This window comes from Mustela nivalis (assembly GCF_964662115.1).
Source record: "Mustela nivalis genome assembly, chromosome: 8".
NCBI classification, from domain to species: Eukaryota; Metazoa; Chordata; class Mammalia; order Carnivora; family Mustelidae; genus Mustela; species Mustela nivalis.
In genome coordinates, this window is record NC_139027.1 from 113,400,122 (window position 1) to 113,422,962 (window position 22,841).

General features: G+C 42.7%; 1 protein-coding gene across 1 annotated transcript in view; it reads left to right on the forward strand.

Annotated features, from left to right (window-relative positions):
* Positions 1–17,325: 17,325 nt before the first annotated feature.
* The window catches only part of FERMT1 (FERM domain containing kindlin 1), a 36,072-nt gene continuing 30,556 nt past the window's right edge, over positions 17,326–22,841 (forward strand). The window contains exons 1-2 of the mRNA XM_082744459.1: positions 17,326–17,825; positions 21,857–22,025. Of these exons, the coding sequence (XP_082600585.1) occupies positions 21,872–22,025 (154 nt within the window). The 5' untranslated portion in view covers positions 17,326–17,825; positions 21,857–21,871. The remainder of the gene's footprint in view (positions 17,826–21,856; positions 22,026–22,841) is intronic.

Genomic DNA, 22,841 nt, shown 5'->3' on the forward strand with positions numbered 1-22,841 from the left:
GAAACCAACCCCACTAAATATGATTATCAAAATCCTTTAAAAGTAAATGTGTGAGACAGAAATATATGCACTTCTCTTCTAACACATGATAAGATCTAACAGTGAATCTAGTAACAATGTTAATTTCAAAGTGGAGATGAAGTATATATGCTACTTCAAAATCTACAATCGTGTATTATAAAAACTGTGATTTCTATTGGTGACAGAGTCCTAGGTAGTACAACTACTACCTACATTTATACCCATTTATACTCAAAGGCAATGCTACTTTTCTGTTGGGGTTAGTGATTTTTTTTTTCCCTACTCAAATTCACACCAAATTTGGATTAAGCTCTGGTTGAGAACCTGGGTAGAATCAAGGAATTTACTTAATTTAAAAGAAATAAATAGGGGGGCACCTGGGTGGCTCGGTTGGTTAAGCATCTTACTCTTAATTTTGGCTCAGGTAATGATTTCAGCATCCTTGGACCAAGCCCCTCATGGGCTCTAAGCTCAGCACGGACTCTGCCTGTCCCTCTCCCTCTGCTTCTCCCCTGCCCCTCATAACTAAATAAATAAAATTCTTTTATTACAAAAATAGTACTTCAGAAAATTAAAGTACTAGGACACTATCTCCTCAAATTTCTGGAAACTGTCCCTTCCAATTCAATCCAAATTTTATTTAGTACCTACTTTGCACAGAGACCTCCACATACCCACTACGAGCAAAAAAAAAACAAAACCCACAAACGTAATGGAAAGTCAGTGACAATATACAAACAAAGCAAGGATTCTGATAATTTATTGAGACAAATCTGCCTTCTAACTTAAAAATGGGCATATTTGGGTTCTCAATCTAATGAAATCAAACCAGGGTGGGGGAGGGGTGGGAGGACTCAGGAGGTAGAGGATTAATGAACATGACAACAGTGACATCTAGTGGGCTTCATGTGCTAAGGCACCTCAAGTACCTACCAAGAAATGCTACAGATTTTGAAAGCAAGAACAGAGAGCCACTCGTTAAACATTTATTGAGCACCTATTATAGATTAATATCTCATTTGGTCCAGGCCATCAGCCCACTTGTGTTCTTTTCAAGCCCCTGGCTCTATTCCACACCATAATAGCCTCATGTATACATACCTCAGCCAAGTCCCAGACACAAGGTAGGTAAAGAAAATGATTCTGGCTATTCTTAACCTTCTAAAACGAACTGACTGCAGAGTCAGTGCCAAAGCAAAAACTCATGTGGGTTATGAGACTACCAAATCTAGGCAAGGGATATTTTTTCATGGGGACAAAGAAAAACATGTGCACTCAGGTCAATTAAGATGTTGACCCTAGGGGTGGGGTCATTCACTACTCCACAAACTACTTCCATGCTCTGTTCCCTGTGATCATTCCTGTGTTCTTCCTCCAACAAACACAAAGCACCCTACAGACAATACAAGGGCTGTGAGAGAAGAAAGGAAGGGGAAGAAGTAAACAGACAGGGTTTGGAGGAAAGGGAGGTCCTTTGGCCCTTGGACCTAAAGGTGCACACCCTTGTGACAGATCCACTCTGCAGAGAAAGGGGAGCCCCAGGCACTGTTCCTCTTGTGCTGAGGTCCTACACCTCACAGCGGGCTGGAGACCCATTGGAAGCTGGGTGTTCAGAGTCTAATGGCTGGAGGAGAGGCCCATGCAGAGATATGCTTGGGACCATCTGTGCAAGGAATTCCTGAGTCTCAGGCACCCAAAACAAGGTCTACAAGGGCAGTGGGGGGGCTCCAAGTAGACACTCCTCTTAGCCTTCATGGACTCCTCAGACAGTGAGAAGCCAAAGGAGAACCATGGGGGAGGAAAGGGAGCTCTTGCCAAGACTTAAGGGTACTACTGCTCTTACAGTGAGAGTTCCCAGCTGGTACCATTACCGTGACTGCAACAACTGTTTACACATTCATCTAGGCACTGCAGAAGAGGAGTGGGAGAGAGTAACCACACCTCTCTTTCTAAAAGGCCTCTGGAGTACAGCTCTTCTCATACATCACTGGGTTCGGGAATCACCCGGAATCTTGTCAGAACACAGATCCTGATTCAGTGGGTCAGCAGGAGCAGCAACAACACGCATTTCTAACAACTCCCAGGTGCTGAGGCTGCTGCTCTTCTGTGGGCCACACTGCAAGTAGCAAGGCTGTAGGAGAGAGACATCATTTTCGTCTGCCTGGCACTGCATTTTCTTGGAGAACCCATTTCACTCCCATTCCATAGGAATCTGCCTCATTCCAAGTGATTCACTTAAGGCTGGTTCTACCCTCCCCAAAACAGGCACATGCCCCAAGCCAGGCTTATGGGCAGCCTTCCCAGGACACTGTCAGAACTACTCAGCATTGTCAACTGTGCATTTGTAATGAACACGGTGAAGGTCATCCTCTCGCCAGGTTGAGTCAGCCTGAGAATGACACCACCGCAGAAGAAAACATAGCCAAGACATGATGAGAAAGAGGCAGGACTCTGCTGAAATTCTGCATCTAGCGATGCCTCTAAGCTTCTCAGTTGCTAAGTCTTCCTTAGATGCCTAGTCAAGACAAGAGCTAAACTGCCTGAGTTCAAATCCTACCTTCGCCACTTCTGAGCTGTATGATGTTGGGCCAGTTACTTAACTTCCCTGTGCTTCCATTTCCTCATCTGTAAGTGGGGATAATTATAGTTCCTTACTCCCGGGGCTGCTGTGATGTTTGGTTGATTAACATATGTTAAATTCTGAGTACAGTGTCCAGCCCATGGTAGTTTCCATAGAAGCATCTACTATTACCACGACTATCATTATTTTTATTATTATTTTTTCCCCAAGACAACCTGCCAGGGAAGGTATGATTTTTATCTTCATCCCCATTTTGTAGATGAGGAGACAGAAAATGATTGCGAGGCAGAATCATTTACTGGGCAACACTGCTGAGATAATGTCAACATTCTTCCTCAAACTGTACTGTGGACTCTTCTAATGCTATCTTGTATTATTTAGCTATTTCATTGCTATGCCAACACAAAACAGTGTTTATATATAAAGTTCTGTTGTCAAAAATACTTTCTGTGTACACCTTTCTACAGGTAGACAAGAAAATAATGACTGTAGAAATTTATATCCAAATGTTAACAAGGTTATCATTGCTGAATAGAAGCTTATAGTTAACCTTTGTGCGTGTGTCTGGGATTTTAATTCAGAGACTTCCAAAGACTCAGTAGTTGACAGATGTGGGGTGTTGACAGAGTTCTCCCCCCGATCCTCCCCTACTGCTACCTGAGAGCTGTCAGGCTCCTAGGAATCACCTCAGCTGAAAATGGACTGAGGGAATCTTCTTGAATCTAGAAACATTAGTTAATACCCCCTTGGTGTGGCCACCTGTCCCAGTTTTCCCAGTGGGTCCTAAGCTGCTAGAGTGAAGCCTCCCAGAGGTGCCATCAAAGTCCCTCTCACTTCCATTTGGTGTCTCCTCAGTCAAGTGTTGTCAGAGGGGCACTCACAGCTTGGCACTCTCTCGGGATCTCTTCCATGTGAAAGAGCCCATGTGGTCCTTCGAGGTGGAAAGAGTGAGGTTCCACACAGGGGCTCTCCTTTCTACATCTTCTACCATCATCATGCATCTTATAATAGAGAAAAATGCATTTTTAAAGGCAAATGTTTGTTCCACCGAAGCATTAAACATATGTTGGAAATATACTCAAAGAAGTGGTTTGCATCCTGTCAAGCTTCATAGTGCTGAGAATATTTTTTCCCTAGCATTTGTTTTTGCTCTTTGGGATCCTTCGAATTCAATCAGCTTTGAATCATCTATTCAGGATTCTTTAGTCCACACATCCTCTCAGTTTCCTGGCTGCTTTCCTACCTCCACAATGGCTGGCACAGAACAGTTGTGAAATTTATAAAGTTAGTACTAAGATCTTCCCTAATTTCTTTTTTAAAAATAGTCTTTAAACATTCCGATGGGTCAAAACTCAAGTCTGATCCCTCTTTATCATTTAGCGACTATTTGCTCAGTGCCTTCTACATGACAGACCCTGGGAGTAAAGTGATTAATTAAAACCACTCTTCCTGCCTTAAGGGACCTTAGAATATAGTGGAGTTAAATCTCACTCACCTCTAGAAATTATTTCCTTTTGTCATCTTTCTATGCTAAATGCTCTGTAAATGTTCCAAAATCAAAGCTTCCCGCGCACACTGAAGAGAGAGAGGCACCAGGGGGAAAGGCATTAGGAGAAGAGAAGTTGTTTCGTATTTTATCTTCCTAATTATTGGTCTAAAATCTACCTTTGCAAGTATATGTCAAGCTCCATGAGAACAGGGGTCATGTCTTTTAATTCACTGCTTTATCTGCAGCACCTAGAACAGTGCCTGGCACCTAGGCGGCACTCAACAAAGATTAACTTACTAAATGAATGAATAAACAAATGAACCTAGAAATATTGCCTGGTAGATGGTAGGCGCTGGTTTGTGGAAGTTAGATGGATGAACAGGTGGTGGATAGAGGAGTGGATGGATATGTATATGGGTGAGTTAATGGCAGGTGGACAAGGAGAAGGTAGGGAAGGTTAATGTGACATGAATGAGCGGGTGAATAGATGTGTGGTTGGGTTGGTGCTTATGTGGGTTGGGTGATATTAAAAAAACAGCAAAGTTTCAGTAGAGTGGCCATGATACTTATGATAATGTTCAGTTTGTAGAGTTTTGAATTTGCTCCAATCACAGAAACACCATCAGAGTTTGGAGCAGCCCATGGCCAGGAAGTGACCTGCACATTGCTGAACTGTCATCCCAGGTCATGGGGCTCCAGCAGCACACATGGGTCAATGTCAAGAGTACCTCCTGTTTTTGCTCTCCTCACCATTTTCCCTACTCCTCACAATAGCATCTCTTTACCATTGGAAGAATTACTTCCTCCTCCCAATATGATTTCCTGAGTGGTCACACGATATAAGCTAAGCTACCCAGATGTTTGTCTCTTGGGATTTGAACTTGGAGCAAAAGAACACTAATCATTTCCTAGAGCTTCCATAAGCAAGCACTACAAACAGGTGGCTTAAAGCAACAGAAACTTTTAATCTCACAATTCTGGAAGCTACAATTCCAAAATCAAGTAGCTGGCAGAGCCCACATGCTCCCTTGGAGATCTATAGGGGAGAACACTTCTTTGTCTCTCCTAGCATCTGGTGTTTGCTGGCAGTCCTCATTGTATTTTGGGTTTTGGATGTATCAACCCAGTCTCTGCCCCATCATCACATCATCATGCCCTTGCATGTCACTGTCTCTCCTCTTTTTTTTTAAGATTTTTTATTTATTTATCAGAGAGGGGGGTGGGAGAGAGCGAGCACAGGCAGACAGAATGGCAGGCAGAGGCAGAGGGAGAAGCAGGCTCCCTGCCGAGCAAGGAGCCCGATGTGGGACTCGATCCCAGGACGCTGGGATCATGACCTGAGCCGAAGGCAGCTGCTTAACCAACTGAGCCACCCAGGCGTCCCACTGTCTCTCCTCTTATATGGACACCAGGATTGCTGGATCTACTGGATCGCTACCCTACTGGCTCACCACTGGATGAGCAGGACCTCATCTTGAGTACATCTACCAATATCCTTCTTCCCAATTAGATCCCATTCACAGGAATGGAGGGATAAAATGTCAACATATATTTTTGGGGGGGACACAATCCAACCCATAGTAGACATGAAGTCTAAAACCATATGGAACTCATTCATCCAGAGAGGGGAGCCTGAAGAGACTTCCTGGATCCCTGGTGTGCCTTGGTCTTTCTGTTTTCCAAAGTCTAATGGGGAGATTTTCCTTGATTCAATGAACTATACCTTCATATCCTTACCATAAACTCCTTTCAATTTTGTCTTTTTACCCTTTTAAGACAGAATTGGTTCATGCTGCCTAAAACCAAAGTCCCTTAACAGCTAAACCCAGTCCTCCAAGACAAAAGGGCTAAGTGTGCTACACACATGCACAGTGTTATTGCTCGCACCTCCCTTCCCTTTGGACTTTTAAAACTAACCTTGGCAAGAAGAGGCCAAGGGTTTCCTTTGTCAACTTAAAGGAAAACAAAAGGATGGGGTGCCTGGCTGGCTCAGTCAGAGGAGCATACAACTCTTAATCTCGGGGTCATGAGTTCTAGCCCGACCTTGGGCATAGAGATTACTTAAATAAATTTAAAAACGTAAAGAAGAAGAAGAAAACAGGGGTGCCTGGGTAGCTCAGTTGGTTAAGCGGCTGCCTTTGGCTCAGGTCATGATCCCAGAGTCCTGGGATCGAGACCCACATTGGGCTCCTTGCTCAGTGGGGAGCCTGCTTCTCTCTCTCCCTCTGCCTGCAGCTCCCCCTGCTTGTTTTCTCTATTTCTCTCTCTCTGCCAAATAAATAAATAATCTTTAAAAAAAAAAGGGGACGCCTGGGTGGCTCAGTCGGTTAAGCTGCTGCCTTCTGCTCAGGTCATGATCCCAGGGTGCTGGGATCGAGTCCCGCATCAGGCTCCTTGTCCAGCAGGGAGCCTGCTTTCCATCTCTGCCTCTGCCTGTGACTCTGCCTGCTTGCGCTCTCTCTCTGACAATAAATTAAAAAATCTTTAAAAAAAAAAATAATAATCTTTAAAAAAAAAAAAAAAGAAAGAAAGAAAAAGAAAACAGAAGGACTTGCCAAGTGACTTTTTATTTAACAAGGGTACCTCTTTCCCTCTGTATTTTAGTTCAAGAAGCTTGGATGGTTCACCAGCTAGATTGTGTTGAATTCTTGCCTAAGCTTATCACAGGGCTATTGTGACAATTAAACAGGGAAAACAGATTTCAAAGAAAAAAACATGGGCTACAAGGTGTTACACAATAATGAAGGCCCATATCTTCAAATGAGGAGGCTCGAGCAATACACTTTAGATTAAAAAGACCCCTTCAGTTAAAAATCAATCCCTTATCCTGCTTTATTTTCCTCTATAACCTGAAAGTACACTTTATCTGTATTTATTTACTTACCCACTGTCAGTCTTCTCTACTAGAAGACGAGTTCCACAAAGGCAAGGGCTTGGTTTCATTCACTGCTGAACCCACAGCACCAGAAGGAATAAATGAGAGAATGAAGAAATGAATAAAAGCCACAAGCTTCGAAGCAACTATACTGTTAGCACTGCAAACAAATTCCTTTATCTGAGCTTTAATTTCCTCATCGCTAAAATGGGAATGCTAAAACCTACTTTGTTAGGTAATTACAGGAATTAAGATGAAGTAAGGCTAACTATTCAAAATGTAGTCTGGAAATTATGGCACTCACACAAAAATTGGCACATCCATCCCTGGAACAGAATAGAAAACCCAGAAATGGACCCTCAACTCTACAGTCAACTAATCTTCAACAAAGCAGGAAAGACTTGTCAATGGATAAAAGACAGCTTTTTCAACAAATGGTGTTGGGAAAACTGGACAGCCACATGCAGAAGAATGAAACTGAACCGCTTTCTTATACCACACACAAAAATAAATCCAAAATGGATGAAGCACCTAAAAGTCAGACAGGAAACCATCAAAATCCTACAAGAGAACACAGACAGCAACCTCACTGACAGAACACTGACAGCAACTCCTCACTGGGCCCCAGCAAATTCTTACTAGATATGGTGTCAGAGGCAAAGGAAACAAAAGCAAAAATGAACTATTGGGACTTCATCAGGACCAAAACATTTTGCACAGTGAAGGAAAAAATTAACAAAACTAAAAGGCAGGGGCACCTGGGTGGCTCAGTGGATTAAGCCTCTGCCTTCAGCTCAGGTCATGATCTCAAGATCCTGAGATCCAGCCCTGCATTGGGTTCTCTGGTTCAGTTGGGAGCCTGCTTCCCCTTCCCTCTCTCTGCCTGCCTCTCTGCCTGCTTCTGATTACTCTCTCTGTCAAAGAAATAAATAGAATCATTAAAAAAAAAAAAAACCTAAAACGTCTATGGAATGGGAGAAAATATTTGCAAATGACATATCTGATAAAAGTTTAGTATCCAAAATCTATAAAGAACTAAACAAACTCAATACCCAAATATTAAATAATCCAGTTAAGAGATGGTCAGAAGACATGACCAGACACTTCTAAGGAAGATATCCAGATGGCTAACAGACACATGACAAGATGCTCAACATCACTTACCATCAGGGAAACACAAATCAAAAGCATGATGAGGTATCACTTCACACCTGTCAGAATGGCAAAAATTAACAACACAAGAAACAACAGGTGTTGGCAAGGATGTGGAGAAAGAGGATCCCTCTTGCACTGTTGGTGGAAGTGCAAACTCGCGCAGCTACCCTGGAGAGCAGTATGGAGTTTCCTCAAAATTTAATAGAGGCACCTGGGTGGCTTAGTCAGTTAAGCCTCTGACTCTTGGTTTCGGCCCTGGTCACAATTTCATGGGTTGTGAGATTAAGCCCCACTTAGGCTCTGCACTCAGCAGGAGCCTCTCCCTCTGCCCACCCCCCTCACACATGTACTCTCTCTCAAACTGATAAATAAATCTTTTTCAAGAAAAGTTAAAAATAGAACTACCTACAATCCAGCAACTGCACTACTAGGTATTTACCCAAAGGATACAAAAATACAGATTCAAAGGGGTACATGCACCCTGATGTTTATAGCACCATTATCAACAATAATCGAACTATGGAGGGAACCCTAATGTCCCCTGACTGATGAATGGATGAAGATGTGGAGTATATATATAATGGAATATTACTCAGCCATCAAAAAGAATGACATCTTGCCATTTGCAGTGATGTAAATGGAACTAGAGGGTGTTATGCTAAGTGAAATAAGTCAGTCAGAAAGACAAATACCATATGACTTCACTCGTGTGTGGAATTCAAGAAACGAAGCAGATGAACACATGGGAGGAGGAAAAACAGACAAAAGAGAGAGGGAAACAAACCATAAGAGACTCTTAAAGATAGAGAATAAACTGAGGGATAGTGGAGGGAGGAGGGTGGGGGATGGGCTAATGGGCGATGGGTATTAAAGAGGACACTTGTAACGAGCACTAGATCTTATGTGTAAGTGATGCATCACTGAATTCTGCTCCTGAAACCAATACTGCACGGTATGTTAACTAACTAGAATTTAAATAAAAATTTGAAAAGGAAAAAAAAAACGTAGTCTGGAGACAACAGCATCAGCATCACCTGGCAGTTTGCTAGAATGCAGATTCTCAGGCTCCAACCCAGATCCACTGAACCAGAGTCTGCATTTTAACAAGAAACCCAAATGACACGTAGGCACATTATAGTTTGAGAAGTCTTGAACAAAGGTATATACAAATGCTTTATAAACTATATGGCAATAAGCACATATTATTATGACTGTACAGCTGTTTGCGATAAGTACCTTCGCTATTTCACCTACGTGTCAACAGCAGGTTTCCCAAGGCCCTGGTAGAGCACTTAGCACAGTTTAAATATTTAACACAAGGCACTGCCTGATAACAATAAATAATAATCTTAGAGGAGTTCTGATATATTGCTTGAGAGTCTATTTATGGGTGCAATCTCTCTGGAAAAATACTCTTTAAATTTTTGTGTGCATGCACTACACTTTACCAAAATGTCCAGGACGGCTTTAAGTTAGGGAAAAGGACAATTCAAAACAGTAAGTTTACAGGATTAAAATAAATTATGTATATACAGATAACAGCATGTGGCTGTTCAGATATCAGATATCAGAAAGTTTACTGAACAGAAAGTCCTGTTCAGTATTATGGAAATATATGTATCTCTACTCCATTAACTAAGCAAGATTTATGCAGTGTAATTTTTTAAAAATTATCTTATTTGTTTCCCATTCTGCCTATTGGCATGGGAGGAAGGGTCCCTATTCAGATGCCATTTGCAAGAATTGTGTCCCCAGGGTACCTATACTCTGATTTGGCCACAAAACCAGGGGTTGCCTAACCCTCGAGGCTTGATAATTTGCTGGAACAACTCACAGAACTCAGAATAATGCTGTATTTATTCTATGAGTTACTTATAAAGGAAACAAATGAACAAAAAGATGAAAGAGGTAGTTTAGAGTGTAGTTTTAGATGGATCCCAAAGATAGGGACATTTGTTCCCTTGGGGTTAGAGGTGCACACTCCTTCTGGCATGTGGATGTGCTCACCAATTCAGAATTCTCCAAAACCCACATTTAAAGGTTTTTATGGGGGTTTCTTACCATAGGCAGGATTATAGCAGTTAGTGATTAACTCAATGACACACCCCTCTTCCCTCCCCGGAGATTAGACAGAGGTGCCGAAAGTTCCAAGATTTTAATCAAGGTCTGGTCTTCTGGCCACCAAACCCCCTTCCTGAAGCTATCTAGGGCCCCACCAAGAGTCACCACCTTAGAACAAGAGACACTCCTGTCATTTGTATCATATGGGAAATTCCAAGGGTTTTCAGAGTTGTGTGTCAAGAACAGCGGAAGACCAATGTCTTCCTTATTATACCATGACAATGTTTACACTGTTTCATAACTATAATCCGTATTTGCTTTGTTTATAGATTACTTTTTTGAAATTGAAAGAGTTATCATTTTGTATCCTTTTCTTACAGCCTTTTGCTTTCCTGAATTTGCTGACTGACTTTATTATTTTTTTGCTGTATTTTCCTTTCACCATATCCCAGGTTTTTTCCCTAACTTCTCATAATGCCAGATTTTCTTTGAGGTCTTCATTTGCCCGGGAGACCTCTCCCCAGGGCCTTTGATTCTCCCTCTCTCCTCATTTTGGATTGGATTTACTATTTCCTGCATCCTGAGTTTTCCCCTTTCTTGATTCACTTGCTTGTTTTTGAAGATGTTTTAGAAAACATTGCTTGTTTTCTAGGGCAGGTTATGTGAGAATTGAATTTTCTGAGTCCTTGCATGTCTGAAAAATATCTTGACTGATCATCTGGGTACAGGATGTTGACTTGTGTTCTTTTGTAAGTAACCTGATTTTTCTTACTTAAAGTTTTTGAATTTTTATTTTTTTTCCCATGGTGAGCTTACGTTTCACAATTCTGTCCTTTGGTGTAGCTGCTTATTCATTTGTTGGGTATCCAGTAAACTCTTTAAACTGAGGTTCATGTTCCTTATCTCTGGGCAGTTTCTCATATTAATTCTGTGATAATTTATTCCACTCTGTTTTTGTCTCTTGTATTAATCTTCCAGATTTCTTATCTTTTTATTCATTTATTTCTAGGTTAAATTTTGTCATGTTAATTTTACTTCATAAAACCAGAAAAAAAGTAAAGCAAGGATTCAAAAGAATTTTTTTGTCTCTCTTGCATATTGGAGGATTTCCTTAAATGTTTGATAATGTTTGAGGATGGGGAATTTTTTTTTTTAATCTGTTTGGAAGTTCAGTGTCCAAGGTTCTACTGATAAGGTATGCTTTAGGGTAAATGAGAGGAGAGTTAGCCTTTAAACCAGGTAACCCTTCCAAAGAGACATTTAACTTCTATTGAGTAGAGCCCCCTGGATTTGGGCTAGCAGGGTGGAGTTCTAGCATTCACACACTTAGCCTATATGTGATAGTGGGGGATTGACTGTCTTGTAGAGAGACATTCTATTCATTCCCTTTTTTGGGGGGGCAACATATTTCACTTCCACTGTCTGCCTTACCCGGCATTTCCAAGTCCTGAGTTTCTCTGAAAATATTCTGGAAAACCTCAGGGACATCCCCATTTTCATAAACTCCTAGACTATAGATTGTACTACCCTTCTTCATTGCCAAACGCTTCTTCTTCAATTTTCTATCCTATAGAAAATCTTTGAAATCTCTCACTGACTGATGACCTTTCTCCTGTTAACCTTTGTCATGGTAGATTTAGACCTTCTTATTCCGATTTTTCTTTTAAGATTTTATTTGTTTATTTGAGAGAGAGTGAGTGAGAGAGAGAATGACAGAGAGGGAGAGCATGAGAAGGGAGATGTCGAGGGAGAAGCAGACTCCCCGCCAAGCAGGGAGCCCAATGTGGGACTCAATCCCGGGACTCCAGCCGAAGGCAGTTGCTTAACCAACTGAGCTACCCAGGTGCCCCGAGACTATTATTTTAACAGAGAACTCAATAGGGAGAAACAATAAATAGGAGTAGCCTATCAACCATCTTTAACCAAAAATCAATCAGATTAAGTTAGATTCGGAAAAATAAAGATGACCATTCTCACACTCAGCATTCTAGATTTTTTTCAAAATCATGCCCGCTACCATATAAATAACCAGTGTTTACTGAACATCCATTGCCAGAAAGTAACATAGAAGTCATTCCCACATTTCTGGAGCACCCTGCAACTGCACTGGAATTTGGAAAGAGTTCACTGTGACCCTTTGCTACTAACCTGGATGTAATCTCTCAGTTTCCCTGTGGTGCACTCTACACAGGTTCACCTGAATGCCAGGTCCTCCCCTTCTTTGATCCCTTACATGTGAGCAAGAAAAGAGGAGAGGTGAGTATAGTCCTACCTCCCTGAGAACATCCTCACTCCTTCTTATTTTTTGACTTCTCTAAATTAATTATTGAACATTTGCCATGTTTCAGGCTCTGTGCTCAGTGCTTTACACACATTCTCTCATCTCATAGCACCCAACAAAGTGGGTATTACTATGCCAAATTTTACAGAAACTGAAACAAACTAAAGAGAAACAAACTAAAATATGCCCAAGCCCTCTGATCTATTTAAAGTCAGCAGTACAAGCAGGTAAACCCAGACTGGTCAGTTTCCAAAAGTCTGATATTCTCTCTCTGCTCCAGCATTCAGTCCAGGGTCTTGTGTGGCATTCAGTTCCCATCTCTCCTCAGTCTCTTCTGATCTGAGAAAGTTCTTCAGGTTGTCTACTCTCAGGAGCCTGATACTTCTGGAGAGTATTAGCAACTGTCCTCCCATTTGGGCTGGATCATTTCTCACGGTTAAATTGAAGTTATACATTTTGGACAAGAATTCCACGAAATGATGCTGTGTCCTTCTCAGTGTATCCTATCAAGAGATGGGGGAGGTCAATCCGCATCATCACCAAAGATGTTCATTTTGATCACTTGGTTAAGGGGATAGCTACCAGTTTTTTCTACGCTGGTGTTACTATCTTTCTATAGGTCATTGACATTTTGTAGGAAGATATCTTGAAACTGCCAATATCCTGTTTCTCATCATATTTTTATTCACTAATTTTTAAATCTATCAATGATTCTGGGCTGCGATGACTGGGTGGAAACCCCAAATGCATCCTGTCTCCACATCTCACTCACTTCCAAATTAAAGTCTAACTGTATCTGAGGGACAGAGTCCAGGTTATAGGCCTGTGCCCCAGCTGCAGGGGAGGTTGGGAATGTGAGTTCCAATTTCTAGATGGGGATGCTAACATAAGGATTTCTACAAACATAAAGAGGACTTTCCAAGGATGGTCGGTAGTCACGATGCCGACGATACTCACCAAGCTATTTTAAAATGAGAAAAACAAGAACACAGAACTGTATGCATAGAATACAGTCACTTGTATAAAAAGCAAAAATAATCTACATGCATAGACTATCTTTAGAAGGTTCTAGAAGAAATAGGTAACCATTTTCTCTGGGCAAGAGAACTTTATTATCAAAGAGGAGGAAGATTTGATTATCACTGTATACTCTTTTGTACCCATTGATTGAGATGGATGTAAAGGAAGAAAAGTGAAAGAAGGGAGAAGAAGGGACAGAACAAGGGAGACATTGACCATCTTCCTTGCTCCTCTCATCCTTGATAGTCGGATCTATTGTGGCCTCCAGCAAGGCCTGCTTACTTTTCTTTCTCCATCCAGTGCCTGGAGATACATCAGGACACACCCTCTCCACCCTCGCAAGGAGAAAATTACAGAACTTGCCTGGGCATAGAAAGTGCTCATTATCCATCCAGCTGGAAAGGAGGCACATTTGGATTCTTTGCGCTGAACGGAACATGTTCGCCACAAACATGAATGTAGCTCCTGAGTCCCAAGGACTGGGTGAAAATAAAAACACATTTTAAGGACCCATTGTCATTTCTTAGTGGCTGGACATTTAGCCCGTTGATAATATTTAATTAAGAAGTTTATGTTGGACAACATCCTGTCTGGTCAAATAAAACCATCAATCCAGAGAAACCCCGCCCCTTTTCTCCTCCCAGCAGCTTTTTCTCATTCTCTCTCAATTATATATAATTCTTTAAAGCTCTGAGGGCTCATTTAGTGGAAGTGGAAAGGTGCTGGAGGAGGGAAGTTGCTAGTATTTAACAAGACAACTAGGACCTTCAGAGGTCCTCTACTTGTTTACTTCCCCTTCCTGCTCAGTGAATAAGAACAGGGTCACAGCTCTTACCAGTCCAATCCACTCATATCCCATATGATAAAGCAGACGTGACTAACTTACAACTGGAGGACACTAATCCCCACGTCAGTTTTTCAGCATACGGGTGTCTGATAACAGTTATTGTTTCAATATTTATTTGTACCGTGAACACGTAACATTTTGAGGTCAGGAGACCTCCTCTTTATCCTCCATATTTTGCCAACGAAGCTAACAAGAACTATTTGCTAACTTAAAAACATCTTAAAACAGGGTGCCTGGGTGGCTCAGTTGTTTAAGCAACTGCCTTCGGCTCAGGTCATGATCCCAGGGTCCTGGGACTGGGGCCCACATCAGCTCCCTCTGCCCCACCCCGGCTTGTACTCTCTCTCACTTGCTCACTCACACTCTCTCTCTCAAATAAATAAAATCTTTTTAAAAATCTTAAAACAGTTTTCTAGAGACTACAGGTTATTATAGGCAACTATCAAGCTTTTATCCAATGCTTCAAAATCCATCTCAAAAATCATCTCCTTTCCGAAATCTTTTCTCACACTTCTCCCAACTCTGCAAAGTTGATTGTAGTAGATATCCCTCTTCTGAATTCCCTGGCATCATAACTGTGATCTGAAGATAAAGTCTCTGTGCCTCGATAATCTGAGTATTTTCAGCACATGTCACAGCATCTAGCCCAAAGGAACACAATGACTGAATGATTTATTAAACTAATTCATTACTTGATCAGGATGTGTAAATTAATTAAATAACTGATTCAAAGTGTTGATTCTGCTTGTTTTTTAAGAGACAGAAAGGGTGAGTATTGCTTGTTCATATATATATATATATATATTGCTTGTTCATACATATATGCGTATATATGTGTATTCTGGACTTGAATATATATATTCAAGTCCAGAATACACTTTTTAATTCATTTCTGACCCAGGACCTTAGGGATGTGTTAAACCTGTGTCTCGAGAATGATGATAACCAGGGGTTCCAGGGTGGCTCAGTTGGTTAAGGGTCAGATTCTTGCTTTTCACTTGGTTTATGATCTAAGGGTCGTGGGATCAAGCTCCATGTTGGGCTCTGTGCTGACCATGGAGTCTGCTTGGGATTCTCTCTCCCTCTGCCCCTCCCCTACCTACTACTCTCACACTCTCTCTCTCTCTCTACACACACACACATGCACAAGAATGATAATAACCAGATAGTAAAAAAAAAAAAAAAAAAAAAGCAAGCTTAGGACACACAATATGGATGAAACTCAAAAACATAATATAGAACAAAAGAAACCAGACATTAAATAGTACATACCATCTGGTACCATGTATATACAGTATAAAGATTAACAAAACCCAGGTAAGGAGTTACAAGTCAGGACAATGTTTATGTTGGTGGGGGGTGCTAGTAACTAAAAAGGGGGACTAGGGAACTTCTGGGGACTGGTAAGTTTTGTTTCTTGACGAGGACGCTCATACACAGGTGTAATCAGTATGTGAAAACTCATCAGCTATATAATCATAATTTGTGCTCTTGCATATATAGTATTTTAGTTAAAAGCTGAAAAAATAACGTAGACCAAGCATAAAGCTTAATGCCAGTTAAATTCTTCAGTAAACTCCAGATATTTTCAACTAATATGAGACACCAATTTGGTATAAATAAAGCCGTTAGTACTTCAAGTTCACACAGGAGATCTTAAAGAATGTCTGTGTTCTAAGCAGCCACGAACAGTCTCCACAAAGCAAGGCTTTAGACACTTTCTGCCTAAGATAACATAATTGTGCTGTTGGTATTGGGCCCATAGGGAAGTGGGACCAGATGATAGTTGACACCCTTCCCATAGGTGACAAAATTTACCAAATCAGGAAATTCAGTTTTGTGTTTTAATTATTTTGGTTTAATTTTAAAATCCCACATCTGCTAACAATTATTCAACTTATCCTTTTATTTTAAAAAATTTTTAAAAGATTTTATTTAGTTGAGAGAGACAGAGAGAGGGAGAGAAAGCAGTCTCATGAGCAGGTGGGAAGGGTAGAGGGAGAAACAGACTCCCTGCTGGGGAGGGAGTCCGATGAGGTTCTCCATCCCAGACCCTAGCATCATGACCTGCCCTGAAGACAGATGCTTAACCCATTGAACCATCCAGGAGCCCCTCAACTGATCTTTTTAAGGATGTTATTATTTTCTTTTAAGTAACTTGTACACCCAAACAGAGGCTCGAAATTACAACCCTGAAATCAAACTCAACTAACCTTTTTTAAAATTAAATGTAAAATATTTTAAAACCATTATAATGGCTGACTATGGTAATGTGCAAGAAATACAAGGATTCCATTTCTAAATTTGATAGCATTTTAAATTATCACACGCCTTATGTACTTGGTGTAAATCGCTAAAGTCTATATTATATTGCAGGAAGTTCTGCCATGGACTAAATGAAATCTCACACTGGTTGGTGGTGGACATTCCACCTCTACCCATTTCACAGATGAGGAAGATTATCAAGCCCTGACTGTCTCATTAAACCACTGCATCCATAGAACTCAGCCCGATGCCTGGCATGTAGTAAACACTCCACAGAGGTGTGTAATATGAACCAAAGAGGCTTGGACAGGTTGTGTACATTGGCCAGAGTCACCCACCCTTCCAGGGTGGTCCAGCCTTCTTTGGGAGGAAATCCGACAGGAAGGTGACCCGCGAGACCAGGCGGTGAATCTGAGGCAGGCCGCCCAGTTCCGGACTGGGGTGTGTCCTTGAGTTGCCCTGGTCTCACATTGTACATATTTTGGGCCGGTCTCACATTGTACGTATTTCGGGCGCCTCGCCCTTGTCGGGGGTTTACATCACCCTCTTACTCAGAGATGAGCAGCTCTCCTTTCTTCCACCCCTCGCTCGCAGGTCCCCCAGGCTCTTTAAAGGGGAGAAGGGAGTCTCCGGACCCGGACGCACACGGGGGTGGGAGTGATGGGTATACCTGGAGGGCAGGGCACGGAGCCGGACCTCAGCCACCTGGGCTAGGCCCCGCAGGGTCTCGGGAACCCCAAAACAGGAGGCGGCCTGCGAGGGGCCGGGGGAGAGTTCGCTCGAGGGGCGCAGGCTACGGGCACCCGCCCCGGTTCTCCCCGCCCTCCCGCCGCGCCGCAGCCCTGCGGGCACCCTCAGCCCTCCCGACTCTGCCGCCGAGCGCTTCCCCTCCCCGCGAGCGAGACCCAGCAGGCCCGGGGCTGGGCGTGCCCTCACCTGCCCCGCCGCGCGCCGGCCTCGGCCGGGCCTCCGGGGTCTGCGCAGGGCAAAGACCGCGCACCCCGCGCCCCGCGTGCTGCTGGGGGCGGGCGCCGAGCGTCGGCGGGAGGTCCCGGGCGGCTTCCCCGCGGGCCCAGCCTTAGCCTCGAGCGGCCGCCGCGAGCGCCCACCCCCGCCCTCCACTTCGCGCGCCCGCCCGCCCGGCCTGGGGCGCCTCCGCCTGGACTCCGGGGGCGCAGGCGTCCACGTGCGCGTCCGCAAAACTGCGCGCTACCCGCGCCCGGAAAGCAGGTGGGTGCGGAGGGCTGGGGCTGGGGTTCGGGGCGCGGGGAGGCTGAGACGGGCGCCGCCCTGGCTGGAGACCCCTGCTTTCCTTTCTTCAGCCCCCCTTGCACGTAAATAGCTGCGGAATTAAAAATACCGTCCATGTGGCCACTCTGTCTGGCGTTGTGTATCTGGCCCGGCAACGTAAACTCTCCGTTTAGCCGCGGGGGCCGCCCTATGGGTAAAGGGGCAGGTTTCTGTCCACCCACCTCACCCGCTCTGGCCCCCAGGACCCTGCAGGACTGGCAACCGACAGGTGGAGTGGCCTTTGGACAGGCACACTCTCTGATCTTCCAGGAGAAGCATAGGGGCTATTATATCCCTCATCTTTCTGTCTGCCTGGCTGGCTGTCCTTCGTTGCATTTTCTGCAGACAAGGAGGACAGGAGGAGGTGGACTGCAGGGCTTCACCCAGGGAAGGCAGGTCAACTGGCGCTCTTGGCTTTCTGTTCTGGGCTCCTTCGATTTGTTTTCCCAGTTGGAGTTTGCTGCTCCCCTCAACAAGTAGCAGCTTGTTGCGAATGAGAAGTTCACTGAAAACTGAAGGTGCAGAAAGATAGGAGAGGAATGCGGGGAAACCAGATCGTCCAATTTAAGCCTGAATTTCGCTGTAAGGGAATCACCGTATATTATTACCTGCGTGAGAAGTGGGTTTTCTTTTTTTGTTGTTGTTTTTGTCAGAGAAGGGTTTTGATTGCCTAAGTTAGGAAGAGACCAATGTGGAATACTGCAGAAACAAGCAGTAAAGAGTCACTTTAAAGTACAAATGTTTAAAATAACTACACGTCGAACCGTAGCAGTTTAGAAATTGTGAGGGTCTTAAAGTCAAGTAGTTCAATGCCACGGAATGGAGTTATCTTTATTGCTTCCTCACTGGGAAGGATATTAGTAGAAATGCTTAGTGAAGCCTCCTGAGAGTTTAACTAACGTGGTTTTAAGAGTTTTATTTCATACTGGTGTTTCAATTTTATGAAGGATCTGCTCCAGGGTAGAGGCTAAGAGTTTAGAGTTGGAAAGACTTGGATTTCTGTCTGGGTGCCGCCATCTAATTTGCTGTGTGGCTTCCCACAAGTTGCCTAACCTCTGAGCCTGAGTTTCCTCCTTTCCAAGGGGACTGCTGAGCCGATGAAAGAGATAACACAAAATAGTGGTTCAAACAGAGTATATCACACAGTGATACTTGAGCCTGATGATGATAGTGATGCAAGTGGTTAGGCCCAATACAGTCATTATGTAGCCTTCACTTGGCCATGCAGGAGATCTGTGCATGGGGAGGTACAAGCATTACATCCCTTTTGGTCATACAAACACACAAGGAGCTACTTCTGAACTCTCGAATGCGACTTCGACAAATAAAATCTGTCCTAAGCCCATTCAGATTTGCAGTGTATTTTTTGTGTATTTTGAGATTCTCTTATGGTTTCTTTCTTCTTCTTCTTTTTTTTTTTTTTCCATAAAGATTTTACTTATTTATTTGACACAGAGTGAGTGAGAGAGACACAGAGCAAGCGTAAGCAGGGTGAAAGGCAGGCAGGGGAGAAACAGGCAGGCAGGGGAGAAGCAGGCCCCCTGCTGAGCAAGGATCCTGGTGTGGGACTTATCCCTGGGTCCTGGGATTATGACCTGAGCCAAAGGCAGAGAGGCTTAATGGACTGAGCCACCCAGGTGGCCCCCTCTTATGCTTTCAAATGTGAATGGTTTCAAATGCAAACAACACTGGTATACCACTGGGGGTGAAATTAATATTAAAAATAATGTTCCTGGGGTGCCTGGGTGGCTCAGTGGGTTACGCTTCTGCCTTTGGCTCAGGTCATGATCTCAGGGTTCTGGGATCAAGCCTGCCTCCCCCCCTCTCTCTGCCTGTCTCTCTGCCTACTTGTGATCTCTCTGTGTCAAATAAATAAATAAAAATCTTTAAAAAAAACAAATAATGTTCCTCAGGTGTCACCACAGTCCCTGGCTTAATATTGATCTGGGTAGATTGAAGGGCAGAACGGAGTCCTGACGCTTATTTTTCATGTGGCTGTTTGGACTCAAAACTGTGAGCCACAGACCAGTGGTACCTGGTGCTTCTTATAAATTCTTATAAATAAAAAATTTAGGTGTACCGCATATTTGCTGAACAGAATCTGGGGTGAGGAAGACCCCAGAGGACTCATGCACTTTCCCTTGAAGAAGTCCCTTTTTAGGAGTTTGAGTGCACTGATGTTTCTCAAAAATAGGCCTTATGAAAACATGGGCATCTCATAAGATGTCTTTACATAGTGAAGTGAAAAAGATGTGTTACCGTTTAAATGACTGATTTTTTTTAATATTAAAATAGTCAGGAGTGGTAGTATCATTTGTTTTCTGTTTAGAAGTAAGAGCCCTCATTTTAATTCTGCCAATTTCAGATTCCAGTGTTCCTATTACCCCCGACACATTTCAGTCTTGATTCTGTGTAGCTTATTTTATTCTTGTTCCTCCACTAAGAGGAAAACTCTGATTTTGAAGTTCTCACCCCATCTGTATTTTGAAGAGTGGCTTTGTATGTCTCTCACTCCTGTTTTAAATATTTTGCCGGAGCTATGTCCACAATTTTAATTGATGCACTTAATTTATTAACTTTTATATATCATAAATTGGTAGCTCAAGTAAGTCAAATACATGACAATAATTATTAATGACCTTTATCTTTATATGCATTTAAGGTAAAACTACATAGTATATGACTGAAATAGAAACTATTTTCCTATATTTCCATTTTTTGAATTTTCATAGCAGAAGATGTCATCAGTATTTATCGGAGGAGGAGTGCCTGGATGGCTCAGTGGGTTAAGCTTCTGCCTTTGGCTCAGGTCACGATCTCAGGGTCCTGAGGTCTTGCCCTGCGTCTGCTCAGTGGGGAGCCTGCTTCCCTCTCTCTCTCTACCTACTTGTGATCTCTCTGCCTACTTGTGATCTCTCTCTCTCTGCCAAATAAATAAATAGAATCTTTAATATATATATATATTTATAGGAGGAATATAATAATGTAGATAGAGGAGGATTTTAATGGCATCCTTTTCTAAAATAAACTTTATCAAGGCATAATTTGCATCAAACTGCAATCAAATTATACATTTAAAATCTGTGCATTTTTGTGATGAACACAGCATAACATATGGAGTTGTTGAATCATTATATTGTACACCTGAAACTAATGTAACATTGTATATCAACTATACTCACAAAAGAATCTGAGCAGGGGTGCCTGGGTGGCTCAGTTGGTTGAGCATCTGACTCTTGATCCCAGCTCAGGTCTTGATCTCAGGGTTGTGAGCTCAAGCCCTATGTTTGGTTCCATGTTGGGCATGGAACATGCTTTTAAAAAAAAAAGTCTATGCATTTTGTCATATGCAAATTACACTTCAATGAAGTTGATTTTTTTTTTTAAGATATGAAGGATTCCCATGATTTATTGCCTATTGCCACAATAAGTCAGAGAACTATTCAAAATAGTTCAAAGAAAGTCAAGAGAAGTCAATGGAGACAGCAAGTGAAAATTGATGCATTGGGCAGGCACAGAAAATAAATAGTCAGGTCCCTGCGGAAAGATAAAGTTACATAAATTTAGAGACTTGAGACCATTTTGTCTTTAAAGTTAAGATGTTGAATAAGGGGTGCCTGGGTGGCTCAGTGGGTTAGGCCTCTGCCTTTGGCTCAGGTCGTGGTCTCAGAGTCATGGTCTCAGGGTCTTGGAATCGAGTCCCACAATCACCTCCCTGCTCAACAGGGAGCCTCCTTCCCCCTCTCTCTCTGTCTGCTGCTCTGACTGCTTGTGACCTCTCTCTCTCTGTGTCAAACAAATAAATAAAATTAAACTAAAAAAGATGTTGAATCAAATATGGAGCACTGGACACCCTGCTGAGTTTCTGAAGAAGAGGCTAACATGAGAAAAAGTTTTGCCCTGCAGAATCTACTAACAAGCTCCAGCATCCTTCTCACATTCTGATCCGTGTCCTCCTTTTTCTGTGGCAGACGCCTGCATTTGCCATGATGCTCTCATCCAGCGACTTTGCGTCTGCTTCTTGGGAGCTCATCGTCAGAGTTGACCATCCAAACGAGGAGAAGCCCAAAGAGGTCACACTGAGAGTGTCTGGAGACCTGCATGTTGGGGGGTTGATGCTCAAGTTAGTAGAACAGATCAGTAAGTTATTGTTTCTTTATGGTTTCCCTGTATTTGAAACCCTTTCTCTTGCATCAACAGTCAATGGCTGATCTAGGTTGTCTGATTGTCAGAGTTTTTCTACTTATTTATCTTACCAATCAGAGAACAAGCTCCTTCCCACAGGAAGAAGAGGAATAGAGGATCCTGCAAAAGCCATAAACGGAACCCTTCGGCCACCCTCATAAAAAGTTGAGTCTGGTGGCAAACTAAAGCTCCCCAGTGGGTATGAAACCATGTCCCCACAGGCTCATCCCACTGGTGGCATCTCAGGTGACTTTAGGTAGCATGACTTTAGTTGACTGTGTTGATTCTGTTTGTTAAAGTTTGATTGCTCAGGGAGAAAGTCAGCTCAGTGCTAATGTGTCTTCTAATTCATATCCACCATTTGCTACTCTCCCTGTTTAAATAGAGGAAGAGAAGTCTTAAGTGACAGTCTTCACATCAGGAATCAACATGATCGACCTAAAACTTAACAGTGTTTTTCTTTTCTCTTATTTGTTTTTACCTTCTATCCAAAATTGTCCAGATGCTGACTTTTCATTTACACTAATGAGCTGGAGAGATTTTTTTTAAAATAAGTCTTCATTTAAGTATAATACGTACAGAGAAAAGTGCACTTATCATTCAGTGTACTGCTCAATGAAATTTCAGTCATGTAGCATCCGTGCAGATCAAGAAATAGAATATTACTGACTTCCCCCACCCAAGTATCACATCAGACACCCCCCTCCCCAAGTCACTGCCCCACGAAGGGAAACCACTATCCTGACTTCTAACACCATGGGAATAATTTTA